Raw genomic sequence first — 24253 nt, 5'->3', positions numbered from 1 at the left:
AGGATCTGAAAACACTCAGAAAAAAAACAAACGACAATTACAAAACAGCCGAAGCCTGTTTGTAGTGTAAGGTGGCCTCACATCGTCAAAGAGCTGCGAGAGCGACAGACAGGTTAGCAATCGTCACCCATCCAAGCGACTTCACTTTAAAATGACGTGTATTTTTTAGCATCCTGCACATTGATATGTATCGTATTCTAAAATTCCACAGAGAGTTTGAGGACGAAAAACAATCACCACCCCCAAAAAATGTCTGAAATGGAACCATATAACATTTTAAGGTTGAGTTGTTGTACGTATAAAAACATATAACATATCTCAGCATTTATGTATGTAGGCTACATGTCTGTACGAAGACTTCTATATTCATTTGAGACATTTTAGATGCATGCTCCTTTTTTCTTAATGTGTTGCCAAGGTATCGGATCAGGACTCCTTATTACCTCAAAGCAAAGACACGGACTCGGGTGCCCAAAAAGCGCGACGGGGACAACCCACCAGACACGCAAGACAATTACGCCGTCCCGCACTGCAGATAATACCATGGAAGCAGTGGCTGCTAAACTCTGAGGGTGGAGGTAGCCCTCCAAACATCAAAAAGGCTCCTCGTGATCAACTTCATCAGCTTTCTTTCATATTAACGAGCGCCATTATCGGCCCTCGTTTTCCAATCAGCGCACACTTTGTGCGCTGAGAATGCGCTAATGAGTGACACAGGGAGGCCATTAGTGCCTTCTTCATCATCATCATCATCATCTTCATGGCAACGCGTCTCGAAATATGAACACACCCGGCCGGCTTTTAATTCCCACGGCACCTCAAGCTCTCTCTGGTCACGGCGAAGCAATTTCTATTGATTAATTTATTTTGGATCTGATAGCCCAGTCGACACGCATCCGGGGTGCAAAAATAGTTTTGTGGCGTTTGAAGGAGGCATTAATGGAAAATACTAATATACACGTTGAAACGGGACTTTTATCAAACTGACTCCCAAGTGTTCTGTAATTAGATTTGAAAGGGATGATCGCCTAGCAACAAGGGATCCTTTTCGTGGGAAGGCGAACGAGCTCTTTTGTCACACAAACAAAGCTTACACGTGAAATCAAACAAAATAACATAACATTTTTGTCTCAAATAAGATACGTGACATCCTCCGCGTAACATTTGTCTGCCCTAAACTCTGAAAGGCACAATAGAGAAAGTCAAATGACGTAAACTGGTTTTGAAGTGTAAAAACGGTTTATAAATCCATTACGGGTATATTTGAGGACGTCAGCATTTATGTCAGGTAACACATTCTGCTGCGAATAATTTGTTGAGTTGCTATCGCCTGGTGGTGGTGGGGGTCGTTTATTTGTGGTCTTAAAAATCTCCAAACATGGACCAATAACTGGGCAATTTTCGAAGGTAATCCAATAATATCTTGGAGGTGGCAACTATGTTTATTTTTATTTTTTATTTTTGGTCTCTTGACATATTTTGAGAAGGAAGTCATTGACATTGATCCCCCGTCTTCCCCCATTACAGATTTGGAGTACGGTATGTATTAGGAAAAAAAAAAATGGTGTGTTGAAATTGCCTCAATTTTACACAAATTGAAAATCATTCAGTTACATTTTATGAGGAGACGTATCGTCTCCTGAGAAAAAAAAAAAAAAGATGTGAAACCAGATGATTCTATTTCCTGCAACCACAAAATAATGCTGAGTCAATCCAACAGGGTTACATTTTATACATGATGGTTGATAAAACATGAAAGCAAACAAACTCGTTTGCATTATTTTTTATTCCCTCGCCCAATGAGAATCGACACGAGAAGCGATAAAGAATTGGGCCGTGACACAATTTTGATCATGGGGTGGAATCGTTAAATTCTTCATTGTCGTCACCACCAAATACACTGTCGCGAATAACATCACTTTCTAAATAGCATATATGAAGTTTTTAAACTCACTTTCCCTTTATGAAAAAAAGGCTCGACTTGAGGCGCCATTCCAAGTCAAACATGGATGAGATGTCACACAAACGCACACGCGCGCACACACAGAATCGCGAGAAGAGGTTTAATCAGGCGCCACGAGTGAGAACACCTGTGTGTGAAGGACTCGCTGCATCTCACGGGAGGAAATAAAAGGCGATGAGGAGTTGAGGAGTGCGCGCGTGCGTGCGCGCATGCGCGCGTTCCATCCGCCGGAGTGAACAACACGTCTGGCTGATTAGCTTTTTGACAAAAGCACGAGAGGAAGTTGGATGACTTTTGCAAAGTTGCAGCGCACGCTGTTTATTATCCGCCCTCCTGACGCGTGGGCGCGCACGCACACTTTCGAAGTACGCTGAACGCACAATTGCTTGGAAAGGCAGAAAATGGTGACATGTGGTGTTGTTTCGACGGCAACTCGAAGGGCTTCTTGTTCAATCAGCAAAGAGCTGATATCTCCTCCTACTTCTGCACGTTGTTCGCCAACAACAGCAGTTGCTCCGTCTGGATTAAAAAAAAAAAAGCTCATTCATTCATTCATTTTCCGAACCGCTTTATCCTCACGAGGGTCGCGGGGGGTGCTGGAGCCTATCCCAGCCGTCTTTGGGCAGTCGGCGGGGGACACCCTGAACCGGTTGCCCAGCCAAGGGACACACAGAAAGGAACAATTTTGACCAGCAATGCATGGAAAGTGCGCATGCTGGATGGCTGAAATCAAGCATTGTGATTTCCACTTTTTTTTAAAAACTCAGCTACGTGCGTCACAGCTTGCCAAGTCCCCCGTCCAAATCAATAGTGGAGCTTTAAAAGTCTTTGTGGGGCGGGGGGTGCGGTAAGGTTCCCCACCGGGACGGAAATCACATTCACCTTGTGTTCACCTCTCACCGTGCTTGCAATTGCTGGAGACGCGTGTGCTGCGGCGAGGGAGTGCATTAGCATGGGCGCGTGTGGACGCTGATTAATGACCCAGCTGGTGGGGTGGGGCCAGGGGGGGGGGTGTTGGGAATGGCGTGGTGAGGGTGGTCGTGGATGGTGGGGTGGGGCTCTCCAACTCCAAGGCCGCCCCAACTCTGGTGGACCGGCCTGACACGTTTGTACAGCTCATCATGGACCATGATGATGATGATGATGATGATGATGATATAGGAGATGATCAACTTTGCGTCACCTGATTTCAAACCACAATTCTGAAATCAATAACTGCAATTCGAAATCCGAATTTAAACCCCTAACCCTGAAAGATTAATCCTGAAGCATAATTTGACACTCAAACCCTGACTTGAAACCCAAATGCAAAAGCCTCACCCGAAACCTTAACACTGACGAGAAACCCTAATGTGTAACACTAGCACAGGCATACACCAGACTTGAAACCCTAATCCGAGTTTGAGGCCCAAAATCCGACTTTGAACTCCAAATTCAATTTGATTCCCTATCCCAGACTTGAACGCCTTCTTTGAAAACAGACCCAGACTTCAAACCTTAACATTGGATGGTGAGCCTACTTTGAAAGTTGAACCCCAATTTCGAAATCTTAACGTGTGATGTGCGCCTTTATTTGAAACCCCAACCTTGCGTTGCCGACTCTGGCTTGAAACTTGGATTTCAAACCCTTAAATTGAAACCCTCATCGTGACTTGAAAGCAGAAAAAGCATCGCGTCACCAGACAGCAAATATTTTAGCTTTCTCACAGGTTTGCAGGCAGATGCTTCTCATCCACTCACATGGAATTTGGGCGGGTTGCCATGGCAACGAGACCGCCACTCAATCCCTTTTTAGAAGTCAGCGTAGCACGTGAATGCTTTTCCTTCCGTTTCCTCTCGGCGAAATGATGAAGGGAAGCGTTTATTGAATATGCCCGTGCTCGACATGGAGCTTGAGGTTCACCTACCGAGGGCGCTGGCTTTCCTCCCTTGGCGGTGCAGACCAGCGTGAAGTTCTGGGCTTGGTATCGACTGAACGGCGCCGGCGTGTTCTCGGCCACCACGGAGATGTTGTTTGGAGGGGCTGATGGAACACAAACACAAGCGGCTCCGTCACTCACACGGCACCTTTCATGAGGTGGCAATAAATACATAAACAAACAAACAAATAAATAAATAAAGGGCCTCAGTGAAGGCCGAACATGAAAATCGTCAATAACCTCGTTTGAAAACCTTCACTTTCAACCTTAACCCTGGCTTGAAACCTGAATTGGAGACCGTAGCCCCAATTGGAAATCCTAACTTGGAACCCTGACATTGTCTTGGAACTCTACTTTGAGTCGCTAAGCCAAAACCCGTGAGCAAGATAAGACGGCGTTTAGAGAGGAGCGACGAATGAATAGAAATCGTCCCGAGGCAGCAAAGAAAATCATATTTTCAACAAGCATTCGGCCCAGGCGCCTTAAATGGCAACATGAATATTTCATCGACAATACGGCGGCTGATTCCGGGAAAATATCATCTGACAGTCAAGGGCTGAGAGTTGGTTTGCGCGGAGGTTCGAGAGGCGACGGGGCAGTCAACAAAAAAAGCATTCTTCAGCTTTGATGAAAGCTTTTTGTTTTTCCCCTTCACCCACTCAGTGGATCATGTGAAACCCTAACTTTGATTTGAAACCCTTCCTTCAAACCCTTACATGACTTGAAACACTCCCTTGAAACGCCAACTATGGCTTGAAGCCCCAATTTGAAACCTTAACCCATGTTTGAAACTCAAAGCCTGACTTCAAGCACTACTTTCAAATGACTAATTTCAAGACCTCACACATTTGAAACCCTAACCCAGGTTTCAAGCCTGATTTACAGCCAAACCGTACCATGTTTGAAACACTAAACACTAAACCTGAAACCCCAACAGTGGCTTGACACCCTAATCTGAAAGCCAAACCCTTGAATTCACGCTTCCGACTTTCGACTTGCTTCCTGGTCTGGCGCGCGAGCTCATCTGGAGACCCTCATGTCAGCTTCCTGTTTTACACCAGAAGTCCAATCGCTACGAGGGGAAATTTGGGGCGAAAGATGAAGCGACTCGGGGTCTGCGGCTTTCTCGTCAGAAACGACCATCGGGCGGCTGTCGCGGCGCCGCGGGATAACAAGAAAGGTCAGCGCGGCGGCTTTAATGTGTAAATCTATCAGGCGCTCTTAAAGAGCCATGTCAGAGCAATGAATTGATTAAAGTCAGGGTGGGGATTTCGCCGCTGGGCCGCACGCCGCCATGCTGGCGCACCTCTTAATTGCCTATTGATGGCATTCATATGCTTGTAAATTAACCTTCGGACACTCCATTAGCTTGCTGACAACCTGGCGCAGCGCAAGAGTCGTTGCAAAGCGGCCAACAAAATATACCTAACGCAAAGAGAGATGCAACACCGGCTCCTTTGCTTGAAACCCTACCTTTTCTTGACGAACCCGAACCCAGACTGAATTGAAGCCACAACACGGGCTTAAAAGACACCGTCTTTGAAAGCCATTTTGAAAAACCTAACCCTGGATTAAAGATCTACTTTGAAGTCAAAAACATGGCTGGAAACTTTACTTTGAAACCCGAGTCATTGGTTCGAACCCTCATCACTGGCTTGAATAAAAAAAAACAGTCAGGCTCTGAGGTCTGCAGACTCTGTTGGTGAAGGTTCAAAGCAAACATGGTGAAGCAGCTGTGACGCTGCACACAAGTGGAATAAAAAATCAATAAAAGTGACGTCAGCCCCAGTCGTGTATGCTTTTACATCCAGATTCAAAATGTTTTTTTTTCCACGTCTATTTCTATCATAATTTTTTCCAAAATCTTGTTCTTGCCCCATTTGTAATTTTTGTATACTGCTTTTTAAAATTTTTTTCTTTACTTTGCTTTTAAGCGTCTTGAACTTTTTGCGTTTGTAAATGCCTTTAAATGGTGGCCTTTGAATTATGTGAAGCACATTGAGTTAGCTTGTGTGTGGAATATGCGAGACAAATAAAGCTGTCTTTCCTTGAAACCCTCTCTTAAAACCCAAACTTGAAATTTTGGATTAAACTCCTGTTCTGAAACCTTTGCCATGGCTTGAAACCCTCTGCCTCGTTTCAAAGCAAACCCTAACACTGGCTTGAAAACCTAACAATAGCTTTGAAACCCTATTTTGAGAGCTCCACCCTGATTGAAAACCAAAACCCAGGAATGAACGCTTGAGACTGGTTTGAAACTTACTTTAAAACCTGAAACCAGAATTAAAACACCACTCCGAGACCTTCACCTTGTCTCGGAATCCAATTTTGAAAGCCTTACCATAGGCTTGAAAGACTCCTTTGAAGCCATCGCCGTTGTTGAAACTCATAACCGTGGCTGAAAACCTCGGTTTGAAACCTAAAGCCTTGTTTAAAATCATAACCGAGGACTTGCACCCCCAACGTTTAAAAGTGAAGCCCTACTTTGAGTCCCAAAACCAGACTTAATTTCCTATTTTGAAGTCATCCGAGATTTCTGACATCCATCCATTGAACGCATGAGCTCACATTGTGATACATTTGGCTCTTCAAAAACCATCTCATCATGTCGAGGGAGGACTTTCCTCTTGAATTGAATATTCACATATTAATAATAACAACAATAACTCTCAAATCAAAGCCTTCGCCAGCCGGATAAGCGTTCCTAATCCCCTGACAAGTACCTTTGCCAGCGAGCCTCTACAATCAGCGCTCTTGACTTCTCGCTGCACAAACTGCGGGGATAAATAATTGATCGTGGCACACTCTTGTTTCCCGCCACGTGAAGCCGACGAGCGCCGGCAGAATTAAAAAAAAAAAAAAAAAAAAAAAGCTTCGCCACGCTCGTGCGCGTCCCTCCTTCAGCTGTCCAACTTGCCCGTTTGCTGACTTCAGCTGCGGTCCATTTCTCGGCAGGTTGCGCACTCGAGTCAAAACGCAACAAAAATGTTCGGCCTGGTGTGCACAACAGAATGAAAACTTCTCCGAGAAAGGAACATTTCAAAGGCAGAGAAACTTTTTGGGAAAAAAAAAAAATATCAATCCACAGCTTTCTTTAAAGACGCAAAAGATGGAAGCACCGATTTGAAAATTCTAACTCGGGCGTCTCGCCTTCTCCTCCTTACATAATGAAAGAGGCTGGCGGCGCCGAGGCGGAACCATCTCGGCTGGAATTCCGATCGCGTTCGCTTTTGCTATTTTGCCGGGAATTATTAATCATATTGACTGACGCGCGTCAGGTGAGCTCTTGTGTGTGGATGTGACATTCATTTGTCCTCTCTGTTGGCTTCAAAATGGAATTTATTCAAATCTCTCTGTGAAAATGTCACTGCAAAAGACCTTTCCCTTCGGAAAAAAAAAAATACAGCAACGACTTCATTTTTGTCCTTCGGGGTACATTCAACGTATATTGTATTGCATGTCCCCTTCAGACAAATGACAAGGCTGCAGGTATTCTTTCACTTGTCAAGAGATGGAGATCATTGCCACGAATGTAACCCTGGTTGACACCCTAGTTTGGATCTCAGATGCAGGTTCCAAGCCAGAATTGCTGTCTGAAAACCATTCATCCGTGCATTTTCTAATCCGCTTAGCTTCACAAGAGTCCCAGGCGTGCCGGAGCCTATCCCAGCCGTCTCCGGGCAGTAGGCGGGGGACACCCTGAACCGGTTGCCAGCCATTCATAGGGCACACAGAGACGAACAACCATTCGCGCTCACGCTCACACCAAGGGACAATTTAGAGCGTTCAATCAGCCTGCCTTGCATGTTTTTGGAATGTGGGAGGAAACCGGTGCACCCGGAGAAAACCCACGCAGGCATGGGGAGAATATGCCGACTCCACACAGGAAGCCCGGAGCTGGAATCGAACCCTACACCTCTGTACTGTGAGGCAGACATGCTAACCAGTCGCCTGCCAGGCCCGCCTGTCTTGAAACCGAACTTAATCTTGCCTTCAAAGTCATAACCCGAAACCTTGATTTGAACCATAATACAGTCATGAAACCCTCATTCAAAACCATCGCTCTCGTTTGTTTGTTTGTTTTTCTTGCTGCTAACTGCATGTCCCAAATTGCTTTGCAATGTCAAAATGGCTGCTGTGAAGCAAACCTGTGAAAACAACAAAGCTGCGGACGGCCAAAAATGTGGGCAATCCACTCGAGAACGGCATCTCAGCAGAAAGCGGCTTCTCTTGATCCTAAACGGAATGGAAACCAACTCGTTGATATCCGTCTCACTATTTAGCGTTCTATGGCGCAGGACTGACTGCTACTGTGGGGACGAGGTCATTAAAAGAACAAAGCGGCCGCTCTATCTTATCTGCATCTTGTTCATGGACACACCTGGGCCAACTTGCTCTTTGTCATGATCGTCTTACTTTCGGAAGACGCGTGCCAGGAACCGTTTTTGGCCGCGCGTCGCTGTCGATTACCCGCAACGTCGCGTCAAGGGAATCCTCTGCACCTGTGTGCCCAGTTTGGGGCGCAAACGTGAACATTTGACGTTGACAGTTTGTAGCATTTGAGCCACTGTCGGCTTTCAAACGGCTCCGTGGGACACTTGACGCCTGCGCGCGCCGCCGCCTTCCTTTTGCCGAGCCCCTCGCATCCATCACAATCACGCCCTTCCATGACTCGTTTCACCTCCTCTTCTTCGTCCCTCCCGTCGTTCACCCCGACATCAATCGGCATGAAAAGAGAGGGCGGGGGCGCCGGGTGGGGAAGGACGTGGCAAATGGGATTGGGGAATGTGCAGAACAAGAGAACATTTATTGCTCCACCGAGAGCACTTGCTCCGACCTCATAATTAAAGGATTTAAAGCCCCAGAGACAGCTGGACTGGCGAGAAACACTCCCAACGTCCCCTGGTAGGAAAACTTTGGCCTCCAGTCCACGTCTCTGGGGCTTCGTTCAAAGTGGATGTTTCGCTGCTTGCAGATTTTCACAAAGCCGGGAGAAAATGTCACTCAGTACATTTTAGCCACAGTCCACGACTTAAGACCCAATAGCCTCGCTTGCAATGCAGCGGTCCGCTGGACAAGAACCTTCAGCTCCGCTTGTCAGGGGGCACGTCCGCACCCGGCAACAGCTCGCCGCGGATGCCATTACCTGCCCGGCTCGGAGATGCTAACGCTAAGAGACAACGGAGCTCGAGAGCGTTTGGCGTCCTTCAGTCACAACACCGCCTCTGCCTCCGCGGCGACATGCAAAAGCCAATTTGTCCTTCTTTGTGGTTCAAACATCCACTCATCAAAGGTTGGAGGGCAATTGGAAACTTTGGATTTTTTTTTTTTTCTTCTGGCAAATGCAAATTGCAGACACAAAGACATAAATAAGAGATCGAGCGTGACCGGTGGTAACAGAACTATCCATTACTGCACATTAAGCAATTAGAAATTCAAATTGTCAACTTAATTGACTCTTTCACCTAATCCATTCAAAGTTAATTGCTTCATTCCTGAGCCAGTCGTACAATCCCGCCGATTCTCCGAGGCTGGAGGAATGTGAGGCAACTTCCGACGGGCAGCCGCGGGCCGTGTACATGAGCCCGCTCCCCGACGGTCGACGACATGCTCGTTAGAAGCTCGACTGTGGAATGCTCAATGTGTGGTTGCGCTCCAAATCCGGTTAATCGGAGCAAAACATAAAACTGCAGCCAAGAGCACATTTGGAAGCCCGAAATACAATCGAAGTCAAGGGACCCCATCCCGAATAGATCCCACGCAAAAAGAAGTCGTCTCCCGTTGGTCTTAAATAGCAATTGGAGGACCACCAACACACGAGATGTACCCCGGTTTCCTCCCACATTCCAAAAACATGCGTTGCGCGCAGCTCGTTTGGCTGTTAATCACGGCCGTGGAATTCAAGCGAGCTTATGAGGGTTGCACCCGTGTGATTTGGATTTATCTCTTGAAGAAATGTGCCCGCGTGTTCATGTGGGAGAGCATATGGCGTCGCTGAGGCGTCACTGAGCGACGGCAGCTGCCTCGCCTCCCTCAAGTGGACGTCATATTAGGACACTTGCACCACCTGCGTGCACCAATGTCGTGCGCTCCGCTACAAATGCTGCCGGTTCGGACTGCGATAGTGGGGAGTGGGCTTGTGTTCCTTTATGTCGGTGTATGAAACTACGCATTGTGTATTGAAAACAGCCATTTAACTTCACTTCATATGAGGGTCCATCTTAATGCTAACACACAATTTAAACGCCATAGATGGGCTAAAATAAACAAGCATTGATATTGAGGTGTTACGACTCGTGATGGGAAAATGAGGCTTCATGAAACACTTGTGAGACTTTTTTTTAACTTCTCTAGATGGTGTTCTTGGTTTGAATTCAAAGGTTAGTGCAATGGAAATGTTTTTAAATTCCACTGTATCGTTAAGCCAAGAGCGCCATCTAGAGGGGTCAACAACTATCACAAGTGCTTCATGAAGCTTCAGTTGTCCATCACTTGTTATAATCATCCAAGAGACAAAAACAGGGTAGTAACACATGTAGACAGAAAATATAACAATACTCACAGGCATCTATTATTTTTCTTAAGCACGAAAAAAAAAAGTTACATTACTGCGGCTTACTGAGCAGTTCTGACCATCTTCTTTTTGTATATCTTCATGTATCAATTATATTGCGCTCCCCATGACCAGAAAGGGATGCACAATGACAAATGATGCACAAACTTTTAATTTCTTGACATTCTATTTAAGCATGTTATTACTGTGGGGTTTTATAAAGTACATTTTAAAGTCCTACTTTCGTTACGGCAAAACGTTGTGTGTGGGGGTTCAAGTCTCAAAGTCGAGTCTTTCATTAATTTTAGCGAAGCAAGTCCCACGTTCGAAAAGAGTTAAAGTAATTCAAGTCTGAGTCAGGTTATGTCACTTGAGTACCCAACCTTTTTGCAATGAAGGCAAGGGGGGCAGTGCAGATTGAAGGCTGACACCCTGACCAAAAAAAAGAGATTTGTTTCTTTCTTTCACTGCCTCCATGTGAGCAGATGGGACTCACCCTGGATCCTGCCCGGCATTAATTATGCTGTAGCTGGCACCCTCATCCCTTAAGTCCATTTGTTTTTGCCCAAGGACGGAGGGTTTAGGGTTAGCAATCTGTTCCTGTTTGGCCTGTTTACCTTTGCTCCGCTCCAAAACACACTCAAGCCCCTCCAAGCGCCCCCCTCTGCCACAACCCCCACGCTGCTGCCACCTACTTGGCAGCCAAGTCAACGTACAGTACACAGTTTAGGGTCCCAATATGGCTTGGGGGCACCTGTGACAAATGTTTGCGTAAGAGTGTCAGCAAGGCTTGGCTGCACATGTGAAATGTTGTGTTCAATTTTTAAAATGCCCTAATTTTGAGGCTGAGGTGGCAAAATGACACCACGCTTGAAAAAACTATCGCCTACTCCGCAACAGCACATCTACGAGTGGGAAATCCACATCAAACATTCATATTTCAAGCGGGCACACAAAGGTTGTTGATTGGACGGCGGTGAAATTCGATTCCAAACGCATCGCAGGTCCACATTGCAATAATGATGAAACATGCTAACGCTAATGCTAAATCCCCTCGGATGTTGTTTATCATTTCTTCACTGGGCTGGTGCAGCATCTTGTCTTTGAAGTGCCTCCAGTAACTGTGCGAGAAGCATCTTGAAAGACACTAGATGAAGAAACAAAAAGCAAATACTCTTCTCCCAAGAAGGTGTTTTGTTTGCAGTGTCCATCCAGTTCCTGAAGGACACGCGGATTCAAATGCATTGGACTGTTCGAAAATGGCGATGACGACCACTGATGGCTCTATTTCCCGCTGTGTTCAAGTGTGCCAAAAGCTTTTCACGCGACCGAGTGCCGCTCACAACCATCAGCGCTAATTTTATCTTGCGGCGTCCCGCTGTACGCAAAAGGAGAGCGAGCGGTGCCGCGTTGCGGTCTTCTCCTCAAGTCGCTGTTCTACTGTGTCACACTTAAGAGAACATAAATTACTCGGCTGATGTGTGAATGGCCAATCATGCGCCGCCTTCAAACCGCCGCCCCACTCACCATAAAATGTCTCGGCGACTCAAAATATCTTCTCATCATGTGGTGATGATGTTTTGGATGAGTGCGCGCTACAAAAGAGCCACATAGGCTTGCTTTTGTGCTTAGCTGCGGCATCGATTAAATGACCGAATGCTCTTTCAAAAAAATACTGTTAAAAATACTTCTTGGAATTGCTATTTAGAATTAAATGAGTCTTCTGGCGAATCAGTCGTCTTTTGAGGGGTTTCAACATGCCATTTTTTTACAAGTGCATGTTTTTGCTGATGATATTTGGAGTCTCGGGGTCCCTGACACGAGCCCCAAAACCTTCTTGGCACCTCATACACTGAAAAAAAAAATGGTGCGTTAAAATTTCTCACTTATATTTGGTCACGTTTGCGATTCCTTTTTTCTTGTGTGCTTGTTTTTTTTTTATTTTGTGATTTTTTTAATTGCATCTGTTTTTTCGACTTTTGTAAAGTGTTTTTGTCATTTTTATTTTTATTTTTCTTCTGCTTGTTTTTTGTGTTTGTGATTTGCACTCTCGGGCCACCGTTGTGTATTTACCTTGTACCTTAAATTATGAATGTTATTATGACCTTACTTTTGAACAATGAATACAATAAAAACCCAACCTTAGATCACAATGTTGACTTTTCAACGCAACCTAAATTGTATCCTATTATGACCGGTCAAAAGAGACGGGCTTGTGGTGCAACTGCATTTGCCCGACAATCATTTTTGGAACAAACTGGGCATCTCAAAATATCATGATTCGGTTTGGGACCAACAGGTGGCACTGTAGGGCGCTCCCTGCAGCTGCACACCTGTTGGTCATTATGTAATTAGTGCTTTAAAAGGACTCCCAGCCCGAACACTCAGTGTCAGGGTCATTGTTGCTTTTTGCTGTTGTCATGTTTGTTTGTTGCCGTTTCTCTGCTGCTGTCATGTTTTTTTTTTTTTTTTTTGGTCATGGTTGTGTTTTAGCTTCAGTTATGATATTTGTTTGCTACTTTGGACTATGTTTGTTTTGGATTTAGTTTTCTCTGTTTTAATACACTTCTTCAAGTACAACCTGCTCCTCCCTCCTGCCTGCTTTTTTTGGGGTCCACCACCACCTCGCAACATGACACAAAATGACTTGAAAAATACTACAGCGCTTCTCCCTTAGTCCGAACTCTCCCACCCATTCAGTCACGAGTGCCAGACGACGCTTTAGTGTCGCCTGTTTTTGTTTCTTTGACGGCTTTTCAGCAAAGCACTTGGAGATAAACGGGGGCTAATTACAGTTAACGTCGTGGGAAGTTGGATGAGATGGATTTATCCAGAAAAGTATGAGACATCACTTTGCATAATTCATGTCAAGGTGTGCTCCTATATGGAGGCGTTGTTTTGCATGTTGACACTTATTTCAAAGAAAGGCATGGAAAGATGTGTGAGATTATACGACGACGATAGATAAAGGCAATCAGGTTATGCCGAATGTCATCTGAGCAGTTGTTACACGAGACAAAACACGATTTGCATGGGAATAATTTCCCAATGAAGCCTCCCCGGTCCGGAAACCTTCTTGAATGACTTGGCATTGGTTTTGCCAAACTATCTGGCTGTGTGGTTAGAAATCAACCAAAACAGCTCTTCCCGCACCAAAAATGTTCTTCGGGAGACTCATCGTCCCATTAGTTACTGGCAACCCAGTCACCAGGGTCCACACTTTTTTTGCCGACGTTCAGCGAATTAAAGCGACTCCATTTCTTTTCAATTTCTCTTCTGACCAAATGACTCTTTGACAAAGGCAGCTTGGCGAGACTCAGTCGGCGAATAGTTCGAAATTCCATCTGATTTGCAAAAGGGTGATGCGGGTCATCGGACTGATGCTTTAAAACGAACTCAAAAGGTACGTTGCACTGACAAAAGTGACCTTGGGGAAAAAAAAAAGGTCTGTCATGTAATGTCAAATGAGGACAAGAGCCATCATGTCTTCTGTTGGACTTCTTTTCTCCATGAAAGGCCGGTTAGACAATTTACTGTGCCGTCTGTACGCTTTGTACATAACAAGCTACCACGCAATCATGTCATGCAGAGTGCAGAGGAAAATTGAGGTCGGGGGGGAAAAAAAAACATGAGAAGATGTAATTCTTGAATGTCAATGATGTTGCTATATGTTGAATGGCAGAGCGTTTATGATGCATGCGAGTGGTTTTATTGCTTTTCAAGCATGTGTTCGTGTACAGTATGTTGACAGACTCAAATACAGCAAACATTCAATGGTGAAAGAAACCGACCCTGCTCTTTCTGTAACAAGCTAGGATGCTACAAGATCCTGCCAAATCCCTGACTAACAGGAAAGTAGGACCGTATTTTCCGCACTATAAGGTGCAGCTACAAATATACAATATAATATACACAATAAGCAACTTTTGAATAGACACATGAAAAAAAGGATCGAGCTTCGTTTCAAAGGCCAGCATATCCTTGCGTCAATATCAACAGTTATCAATTGTTCATGACATTTCTAAAGTCTTACAATTGGTTCCACTTGTCCACACTGGACAACCTGAAACGCATATTCGAATGTAAGCAACACGCAAGAGCAAGAGAGCTGAATGCAAGCTCACCGCTTGGCACGCGGTACGTCTTGACTCGTCACCTTGATTTTAACACATTAGTGGCATTAAATTTAATGTGACCCCACCATTTGGCACACAGTAGGTCACTCTCAATGCTACTTAGGACATAGCCGTGACCATAATAATTTAGTGAAATGAAAATGATGCATAATGGTACAGTGCTAGTAAATGTCACGTTTAAGGGTCTTGGTTGTAAGGAGACGGGCTAATAAAGTAAAGCATACAGCATATAAAATCCAACGTGCCATCTGTCAAAAAGCTTGGGAAACATTAGCATGAGCGAGTCTGCTGTCCCGTCAGTTCAGAACACAGAACGCCCATCACAGGAAAAATCATTTCTATTCCCAGCTCAGACTTTTTAATCAACTACTTTAAATGCTCAAGTATTGCAGCGACGATTACATTTAAGACTTGTGGTTAGTTTAGACGGGCTGTGCTGTGAGTTTTTTTGTTATTTTTTTTGTTTCAAGGACCTGAGTGACATGTGGTAATCAATGCAAAAAGAAAAAAAAAATAACAAAGCGAAGCGAGTGAATGCAATCTGTAAGTTGATTATTCGTCTGAGCACATTTCCATGTGAAAGCACACTTCTCCATTTCCCTGACAGACGTGCGAATGCAAATCGGGGGTGTAGTTTGTCGTCACTGAGAAATTGAGCGTTTTGTTCCCACGGTGAGGATTTATTGGCAATTTCTCCTGGTGCCGAGGAGGCGTGACTTCCAGCCACCCAAACACTTAAACTCACGCACAACAGCATGTATTTATGAGCCCGAGCAGACATTATTGGAATTGCAATTTTGAAGGTTTCAGAATCGATAGAAGAGACCATTTTGTTTGCTGCAGGAAAATATATTTACACTGAAAGACACTTTGAAGTCACCTAAATTGAAAATGCAGAATGCACATTTGCAAACGCTGAGAACTATGTAGTACTGAATTGAAGCGAGTTCACATCAAACGTTTTTTTTTTTTTTTTTTTTGACCATCTCAGTTTTCCTGATTGTTGAGCTGTGAATAGGACACCGCTCCAGTGAGTGACGCATTTGGGGCGTCCAGTATGAAGACGTCAGTGTTTTGGAGATGATGCTGTCACTTATATTTGATTCAGTGCGGGCAGTGGCAGTTTGCTTTCTGGGAGGACCTGTGAAACTTCCGAGGACGACGTATGCATAAGTTGTCAGTGCAGACTCCGTAATAAGAAATTATGAGCGAGGCGAAAGGTATTATTGTCAACGGATTTGGACAAAGTGCCCTCTAAAATGATGTGATGAAAAGAAATGGCCGCCGAAGCCTCATTTTGCGTGAGCTAGCAAATGTGACAGTGTATTCATCTTGATGAAGGTGGCGTGCCAAAGCAAAAAAAAAAAAAAAAAAAAAGTATAAAACCCCCTCAAAAAAATGTAATTGAAATAGCTGAGCTCTAATTGTAAGTTGGGTTGCGCGCTCGTTTCGATTCCACAGACATTCAGTCACAATAAGATAGGAAAACGTGTGACGGTGCTCCGGGGCAAAGTCACAGGCGGCGGGCGGGCAGCCAGCACGCAGGGAGAGAGAGAAAGTTCATTATACGGAAAATAAGGAATCATTGACAGAGCACGGTTACCGTGGTTGGGGGCAATCTGACAAACATATTGACTTTGGCACACATGAAGCTGCATACTGTATACCCATGCGCCCGCTTTCGCTTTACACTCTGCACATTCTTCCGTAAATATGTAAAAATAAAATATCTCCACTGGGTGTTATTTTCCAAACGGTTACAAAGCAGAGCTGCCGGAACAACACCACAACTTATTGTTCTGTCTTCCATGCAAATGATTTTTAATTGCAATCTCTGTCTTGACTTTGGTTACTATTTAATGTCATGGTGTTCCCCAAGGTTCACATCTCAGCCCACTGCTTTTTGTTTGTATTGTACGACTTTATTGATATTCTATTACTGCTTAATCTGTTCAGGGTTGTGAAGACCAGCTGCAGCCTATCCCGGCAGACCTTGGGCAAAAAGAAGGCAGTACACTCTGGATTGGCTGCCAGTGAATCACAGGGAACACATGGAGACAGACAAATATTCACCTTCACTCTGTCAGCGAGTTACACGTTATATCTGTTGGTTTTAAGAATTGATTTATCTTGAATATGCGCAGAATGCTTCTCGACGTGGGAGACCCAATTTGATTTGATCAATTTTGCATTTTTTAAAAAATATCACTCGATTGTCTTAGTTTTATCTTCTAATTTATTGTCAGTATCTGCCTCTATGTAACTTGCTAAATTGGATAGCGTTGATTTATTTGGTTATTATTGTATATTTATTGCATTGTTCATTTTATAGCAATTCAGCGCCTGCCGCTGCGCGGATGACAAACGGCGCTGGATTTTTCACTTCATCTAATTTGTGTTTGGAGTTCATTGGTATTCACTGCCTCACTACAAATTATATGGTGTGCTACTACTGATTTATTTTGTAATGTTTGTGTTAGGGCGCCACGGCGGTCGACCGGTTAGCACGTCCGTCGATGTATCACTTCCACAATACTCCACTGACATTGGTTACTTCTTTGCTCTTAGAGCTTGGGCGTCATCTTTTGACGTTCGAGAAAGAATAGAGAAACGCAAAGAGGAGGATAAGTTCCAAAGAAAAAAAACAAAGAAACAAGGTGAACTTGTGCGTACCAACTCGCGACTAGTTCACTCAAGTAGACTGGATTTATGAGTCAATGTTTTGATATGACTGGTCGAGCCAGATAAGTCTTTTCTCATACGATGAGCACTCTGACTGTCATTTGCCGCCTTCAAGAGCGATTTTGAACTCCCGCTGCATTGCTCCCCGGCGTGCCGCGTCAGTCCCCGCGAGGGCTCGTCGGGTCGACACGGCAGTCAATTAAGTTGCGTCGGTCGCAGTACGGCGGCGTCGGTGCCGCCGATGCACACATTGCGGCGGCGCATGGCAAATATGAGGGCGCAAGACTGTAGGCGAGGCTTCATTTCCATAAACAGTCTCTCCTGCAAAAGTGCTTTTGGAGTGTGCCGAGCGATGAGGCAGCTGCTGCTTGTGATGTTGAAACCCGAATTGAGGAAACTGCACTTCCCCCTCTCATCTATTGCTCACTGCATTATATAACTAAACGTCTGATATCCTCTGTTCTGGTACGGAGGTGAGAGAAGAGGAGAATAGGGTAGCATTTTGATACAGTATTTGCGTATTATAAATGGGGCAGATAGGATTTTTTTGCAACTGGGAGGGGTTGCTAGCTCAATGCATAGTTTTTCCAAAGGGGTTAGGTAAGTGTCTTTGGATATGCGTACGTGTGCGCGCGCGCGGGTGTGTGTGTGTGTGTGCGTGTGTATAAAATATGTCTTCCTATTCAATGAATTGCATGTCTAATTTCCTGAGTCTAAGTTCATTTGCAAAGAATTTGTTTCTGTCTTTGCTTTCAACCAATTGATTGACTTTTGACTCATGAGATTTATCGCTGAAAAATTCTGAGCATTTTCCATTCCTCCGCTCTTGCTTTTATTGCTATTCAGCTTTAGAAATATCTGCTGGCACTCACAATCGGTTGGACCCCGATTTAAGATTTTCTTTCAAAAGCGACTTCGTCTTCCAGTGGGTGTTTATGTATGTTTGTATTTATTCATTGGGGCCGTCTCTCCAAATCCTTTTGCGCGTCCAAGATTAGTGTCCAATCTCCAACAGCTAAGATCACAGTGACATAAACTCTTTCAGAAAAGTCGGAGAGTTTTCAGACTTGCAGTCTATGTGTCGGAGCGACCACATCAACATAATCTGGACGATAATAATGGCAGTCCGACATGGTTACAAAATCACTTCAGAATCAAACCTGCAACACGCAAGGCTACATTTACACAATGCTCTCTGCGGCCGCAGAGGCCGCAAAAGGTACTGTAGCACATGGCGGCATTTTAGCATTTTCGATCACGGAAGCCGAGACAGACCAAGGGGGAGGGGCTGCTTTATGTCCCAGATGCTCAAAGAGATACGTTTACCACGTAAGCCAGTACATTCCCTCCCATTATGGATGTTATCAAGACATACGGGGAAATATTCTACATTGTGAAAAAAAAAAAGTGTCGTATCCTGATCTCTTTTTGCACCCAATCCTTTGCAAGCGTTCCGAATCGTTCAAGGGGTTGCCTGAGGGCTGACAATTGAGAGATTGAGAAATTGACCTAAAGAACTCAGACAAGAAACCCTGAATGACCGCCGCTCAACAAGACCTGGAACGCCATTTTAATAGTCCCATTTCACTTTTTTTTCATGTGCTGACGCTTTAAGATCCCTGCTTCAATGGGAGACAGATTCAAAACTACTGATAAGTGAGCGCAGCGAGAAGATTGACCGCGAGCAGCTGAAAATTAATCTCAAAGCCGGCTATAAACAGCAGACAGGTGATTTCATATCATGTTTTGTTATAATTATACACAAAAAAAGTTCAACAGACAGCGGGGAAAAAGATAAAAATATATCAAATCATCACGTAAGGAATGCTATTAAAGCCTCGGCGAGACACGCGGGCCCGCTTTCATCCTTCCGCGTGCTTTTTGGCTGACATTCTTCACGTCACAGATGCCCTTCAGTTAGTCTCTTGAAAGTTTAATTAAATTTAAGAAAAAAAAAAAAAAACGCTCAACCTCTTCAAGAGGTTGAAGCTATTCCGTTACAAGCGCAAAATGATAAGACGGTCTGATAAGTTTTGTCAAACTTGTGAAAGACAGACTATTTTTGTGGCTATCGCTTGGCGCAGGGGGAAGAAAAAAAAAAAAAACGAGGTATCAAGCGAAGGTAATCGTGAGGTAAATGGTCAAGGGACTTTTATCTGCTTTTCCTCTGTGGCCTTTCTTGATGGGGAGGAGGGACCCGGTTGGGGAAGCAAGCGATGAAGACATCCGAAAGGGGAGATGGGGGGGGGGTGGTTGATGTGCTACGAGAACGCTAGCTTCCACTTCACAGTGTGCAGAGAACAAAAAAAGGGGAGCATCAGGGGAGCCGTTGTGTTCCATATCAGACATCCACGTCTCAGGATGAGCGAGGGAACCATGAAAGGAATCATGAAAGACAAGACAAGGTTATTTTAAAGTGATGCGTTAAAAGACTCTGGGAACACTTTGAAGATGTAGTCTTCTGTGTTTTAACTGTGTTTCTTTGACCAAAAAAAAAAAAAAAAAAAGTGCTGATTTGCTCAAAGTTTTCTCAGGTAGGTCCAACAAGTTTGCGCTAAAGACAACCTTGGTCATTTCTTTTGCCCACCCCTCCCGCCCTCCAACTTTTCCATGTCACCGTTCGGTGTGATAGAGCGCAGAATGGCGAGAGCAAAACGACAGCGTGGGAGGGCTGAAATCTGCCTGGCATTAGCCTGACTTTGCGGTCATATCCGAGCCGTAACTGTTTCTGTGTGAAAGTGAGTGAAATTCAACACCTGGCACTCAATTCTCCTGTGCTGCTGTGTTAAAAGCAACCGTCTGACAAGAACACCAGATGCTGGCAGCCAAGCTGTCTGAAATGTGAAATGTTTGTCAATGTTTTGGCGTGTTTTGGATCTGGAAACTCAGCGTGCACGGTGTCCAAGAAAAAAAAAAAAAAAAAGTCCTGAAGAGTTTATGCTGAAGTGAATTTCACAGTTTTGAAAGATTTGAATGGAGTATCAGTTCCCTCACACTCCCTCACATCTTCAAACATTTGACGAAAGTCACACCCCTCACTCAAGTGAACGTGCACTGGAAGAAACACAAACATTCAACAAGGTGGTCTTCGGCACAGTTCCTTCTTTGTTAATATGACTTATTTGTGATCGTGTGTTTTTACAAAACCATTTTCATGCCCAGTGCAAACCGAGCATGGCAGGCTGACTAACTCTACACCGAGGCGTGTTAGACCTTGTGTTGATATTTTTGCAGACGCGGACGGGGCAGCGGGTGGGGGTGGGGCAAACAAAGCCGACGTGATCGAAGTAACGTCTCTCATTCCCTTTAAGACGTGCTGATAGTGCTTGATGTGGCAGAAGAAGAAACTAATGTGCCACGAACGACTCCTGCGGCAGGTTGATGCTAGCAGAGTACGTTCATAAGCGTACCTCCGCGGCGCATGATTGAAAGTTGGCTCGGGAGACCACAGATCTCTGAAGTGGGCACTTGGAGACTACCTTCCATGGGTCCTGTCCGTTCAAGTCCAGGTGTGGCTCTGGAGGCCCCATTCTGACATTTCCTCCAAAAGCCCATGCGACATGACCCTCGATAAGCAAAAAAAAAAAAGGAATGATGCAAGGCATTAGCCAGAAAGTGGACAAGTGATGTTATGCATTGGAATAATGGGGAATGAGATGGCAGGTCCCTTTACGATGTCTAAAAGTAGCAACGATTACCTTACAGTAGTATAAACCTCATTGGAGACGACGACACTAAGCCACACTGCAAAAATGACAAAAGCCGTTGCTGCTGTGGTTATGAAGTGTAAAAAAAAAAAAAACCCACAAAAATCCCTCACGGTGTGCTTCCCGTCATCCCCTGCAAACTAAGAATGGGCGATAGATGACACGTGTTCTTGACACAAAGCTCCGGCAACGCTGCTCTGTCTCACTCTCGAGGCCGAGGAAACATACTGCGGCCGTGCTGCCCTTCAGGTGTTTCATAAATATCTCTCAACGTCACAAGCAGTCACCGCAGTTTGTCCGTTGCAGCGGCTCACACTCGCTCTGTTCCAAACTCTTGAAGATAAATGCCATTGAGTAGCAGGTTCAAATGACAGGCAGAGCGATATCTGTCCAGAAGAGTCAGGAAGACAAATCACAAGAAGACGTGGCAAGAGACAGCTAAATTAGCTACATTCGGAAATGCGAAGCGACTCACCACCCAGGCAGTAATCTCCCATCAGAGGTTTGCCACCATTGTGTTAAATTCAACATAAGCTATTGTTATTACGCTACGCCAAAGGGAATACCATACAATACAATACAGCTTTATTGATAAAGTGCATTCACACCCGCTGCAGCTGTAACAAAGCGCTTTAAAAAACATTTAAAATACTCCATCCAAGAAATCAGAATATTTCTCCATATAGAAGGTGCATTGGATTATAACGCGCTCTGTCGGCTTTTGAGAAAATTGAATGGCTTTCGGTGTGCCTTATAGTGCGGAAAATACGGTAAAACCACTGTCAAATGATTTTGGTGAGAACATTTTACAAGGGCCACATAGGCTAATCTTGACAAATGTCCGGCTCTGCGGATGCAATTGGAGGACTCCCCCTCGAAGAAAAGCGGCAGAATAGAAGCTGACGAGGATGACGCAAGCACCCGCTGCTCGTTGCCTGTCCGCTCTGCTGAAAAGGGTAAGCGGACTGACTCAAAAGGCAGCCGCCATGGTGGAGCTCATGGATGCCTCATTGATGGCTCCAAGGTTGACTCAAAAGGCAGCCGCCATGGTGGAGCTCATGGCTCCAAGGCGCCATACATTCGCTCAATTTTGACAAAACGACACAAAAGAGGTTGCGCCGATCAAGCTTTCGGTTCTTGTTTTGTTGAATAATAAAAGAAGAACAATCAGGACTGTAAAGTCTGACAAAGTCTTGATCAGAGAAAAAGATGCCCAGGCTACCAGCTCAGCGTCGGGTGGGAAAATCCTTCAGGAAGCTTTTGAGCTGTTTATTTTCTGCCTCACTCATCACCCTAGGGTTTAGCTCAAAGACAAACATTTAATAATTCATCTGCTCATTCTTGCTTCCTCCCTCCACGGGGCTCTGAGCCAGCAGTTTTATTGGCGCTGTCACTTTAGCCAGTCGTTTAAACGGAATGTCAAGAGCTGGAATGAAACAGAGCGGCGGATGTTTCTTCTTTAAAAATAAAGAAATAAATAAACAACAACAACAACAACAACCAAGCAAGCGGTGGGGGGGGTGTTGATAGTATAGAGACAAATTGTTGCCGGAGGACAAGAGAACAATCAAATTAGGGCACATCGCTTGAAGCTGCATCATCTTGTCGCAAAGTGTCACGTCGTTGCCTTCTGCGTGCGGCGTACAAAGTCAACAGCGCGATTCAACGCTAGCGGAACCCTTTGAGAAAAAGGTAAAAAATAGGCTAAGTGACAAATATATCACAAATCATATCAGGAAAGCCTTGAACAAGAAGCTGGACTGGAAAAAGGCGTTAAAAAAATAAAAATAAAAAATCAGGCCACAGTCTTTGGGTCAATAGCGGCCGCCATGTTCACGTTCCCTCGCCGGCAATCCATCAAAGCGCGGCCGCAGCCTCTTCTGCATCCAAGCTAGCTCCGGCGCCATTAATCCCGCCGATTTATAGACAAGCAGAGAAATATTCGCAGCGCTTAATTAAAGTTGAGCATCAATTATTCAAGCAAATCCTGCTTTTATGCGATGAGCAGGTAATTAGGCTCTCCACGCCGTAGCGCTGGTCTCGGTGCGCTGATAAATTGCGCAGGATTCTCTTACCTCGGCGTTTGTGAACAGAATTTCCCAACGAGACCAAACGCAGCGGTCGGCGGACAACACAAGACCCTCGGGTTCTCAAGGTCAAATCAAGAGCGAGGAGGCAAATGACAAATGACCTTTCCTTGTCAGCTTTGCAATGTAGCGTAGGAATCACTTTGGGTAATAACAAATAATGACCCAATCTCTAACGCTGGCAAAAGACATATTGATTCCTCTCAGCCTCAAAGCCTGAAATTATGACCTTAGCTTCATCAAGATGGATACGTCTCTGTCCGCACAATGAAATATCTATTTTATGTGATTGGTGATGGGTCAGAACTCTCACCCCGACGTAATTGAATCACAATAGACTGAAATGCCACATTAATGTCTTTTCGTAACGTCAATCGTACGAAAATTAAGACTGCGTGGGCAAGGGTTGCTACATACAACGAGGATGGGAACCCGACAGTAATGACTGAGTCCAAATTTGAACAAGCTTGCGTGTTCCATTAGACTGCCATGCTTGGTTTTGGAAGGTGGGAGGAAACCGGACTACCCGGAGAAAAGCCACGCAGGCATGGGGTGAACATGCAAACTCCACACAGGAAGGCCCGGAATCGAACCTTCCTTCACCTCTGTACTGTGAGGCAGACTTATGACCTTAGCTTCATCAAGATGGATACGTCTCTGTCCGCACAATGAAATATCTATTTTATGTGATTGGTGATGGGTCAGAACTCTCACCCCGACGTAATTGAATCACAATAGACTGAAATGCCGCATTAATGTGGTTTTGTAACGTCAATCGTTCGAAAATTAAGACTGCGTGGGCAAGGGTTGCTACATACAACGAGGATGGGAACCCGACAGTAATGACTGAGTCCAAATTTGAACAAGCTTGCGTGTTCCATTAGACTGCCATGCTTGGTTTTGGAAGGTGGGAGGAAACCGGACTACCCGGAGAAAAGCCACGCAGGCATGGGGTGAACATGCAAACTCCACACAGGAAGGCCCGGAATCGAACCTTCCTTCACCTCTGTACTGTGAGGCAGACGTGTTACCTAACCATTTGATTTTTTTTTTTCAAAAACACATAAAGACCTGGAATTGAATGCCTGGATTCTTAAAAAAAAACACGAAAGAACGTTTTTGGCATTGAATGAGTGTTCAGTGCAGCAAAACAAAAGGGTTAGCGATGTTTGTTGAATCTCGTCTCATTTTTAAGCCTTTCAGGGA

The 24253-nt window shown here is 44.8% G+C and overlaps 1 protein-coding gene across 2 annotated transcripts in view; it reads right to left on the bottom strand.

Moving 5' to 3' along the window:
- The window catches only part of igsf21a (immunoglobin superfamily, member 21a), a 148542-nt gene that overhangs the window by 28477 nt on the left and 95812 nt on the right, over window positions 1-24253 (bottom strand). For both annotated transcript variants that reach the window (XM_019879522.1, XM_019879523.1), the window contains exon 5: window positions 3871-3986. In XM_019879522.1, coding sequence (XP_019735081.1) covers window positions 3871-3986 — 116 coding nt within the window. The remainder of the gene's footprint in view (window positions 1-3870; window positions 3987-24253) is intronic.

The sequence above is a fragment of the Hippocampus comes genome, unplaced genomic scaffold (assembly GCF_001891065.2).
Source record: "Hippocampus comes isolate QL1 unplaced genomic scaffold, H_comes_QL1_v1.1 scaffold44, whole genome shotgun sequence".
Classification (NCBI taxonomy): domain Eukaryota; kingdom Metazoa; phylum Chordata; class Actinopteri; order Syngnathiformes; family Syngnathidae; genus Hippocampus; species Hippocampus comes.
Note: the sequence above shows the minus strand (reverse complement) of the source record. Positions and strands in the feature narration are given on the sequence as shown.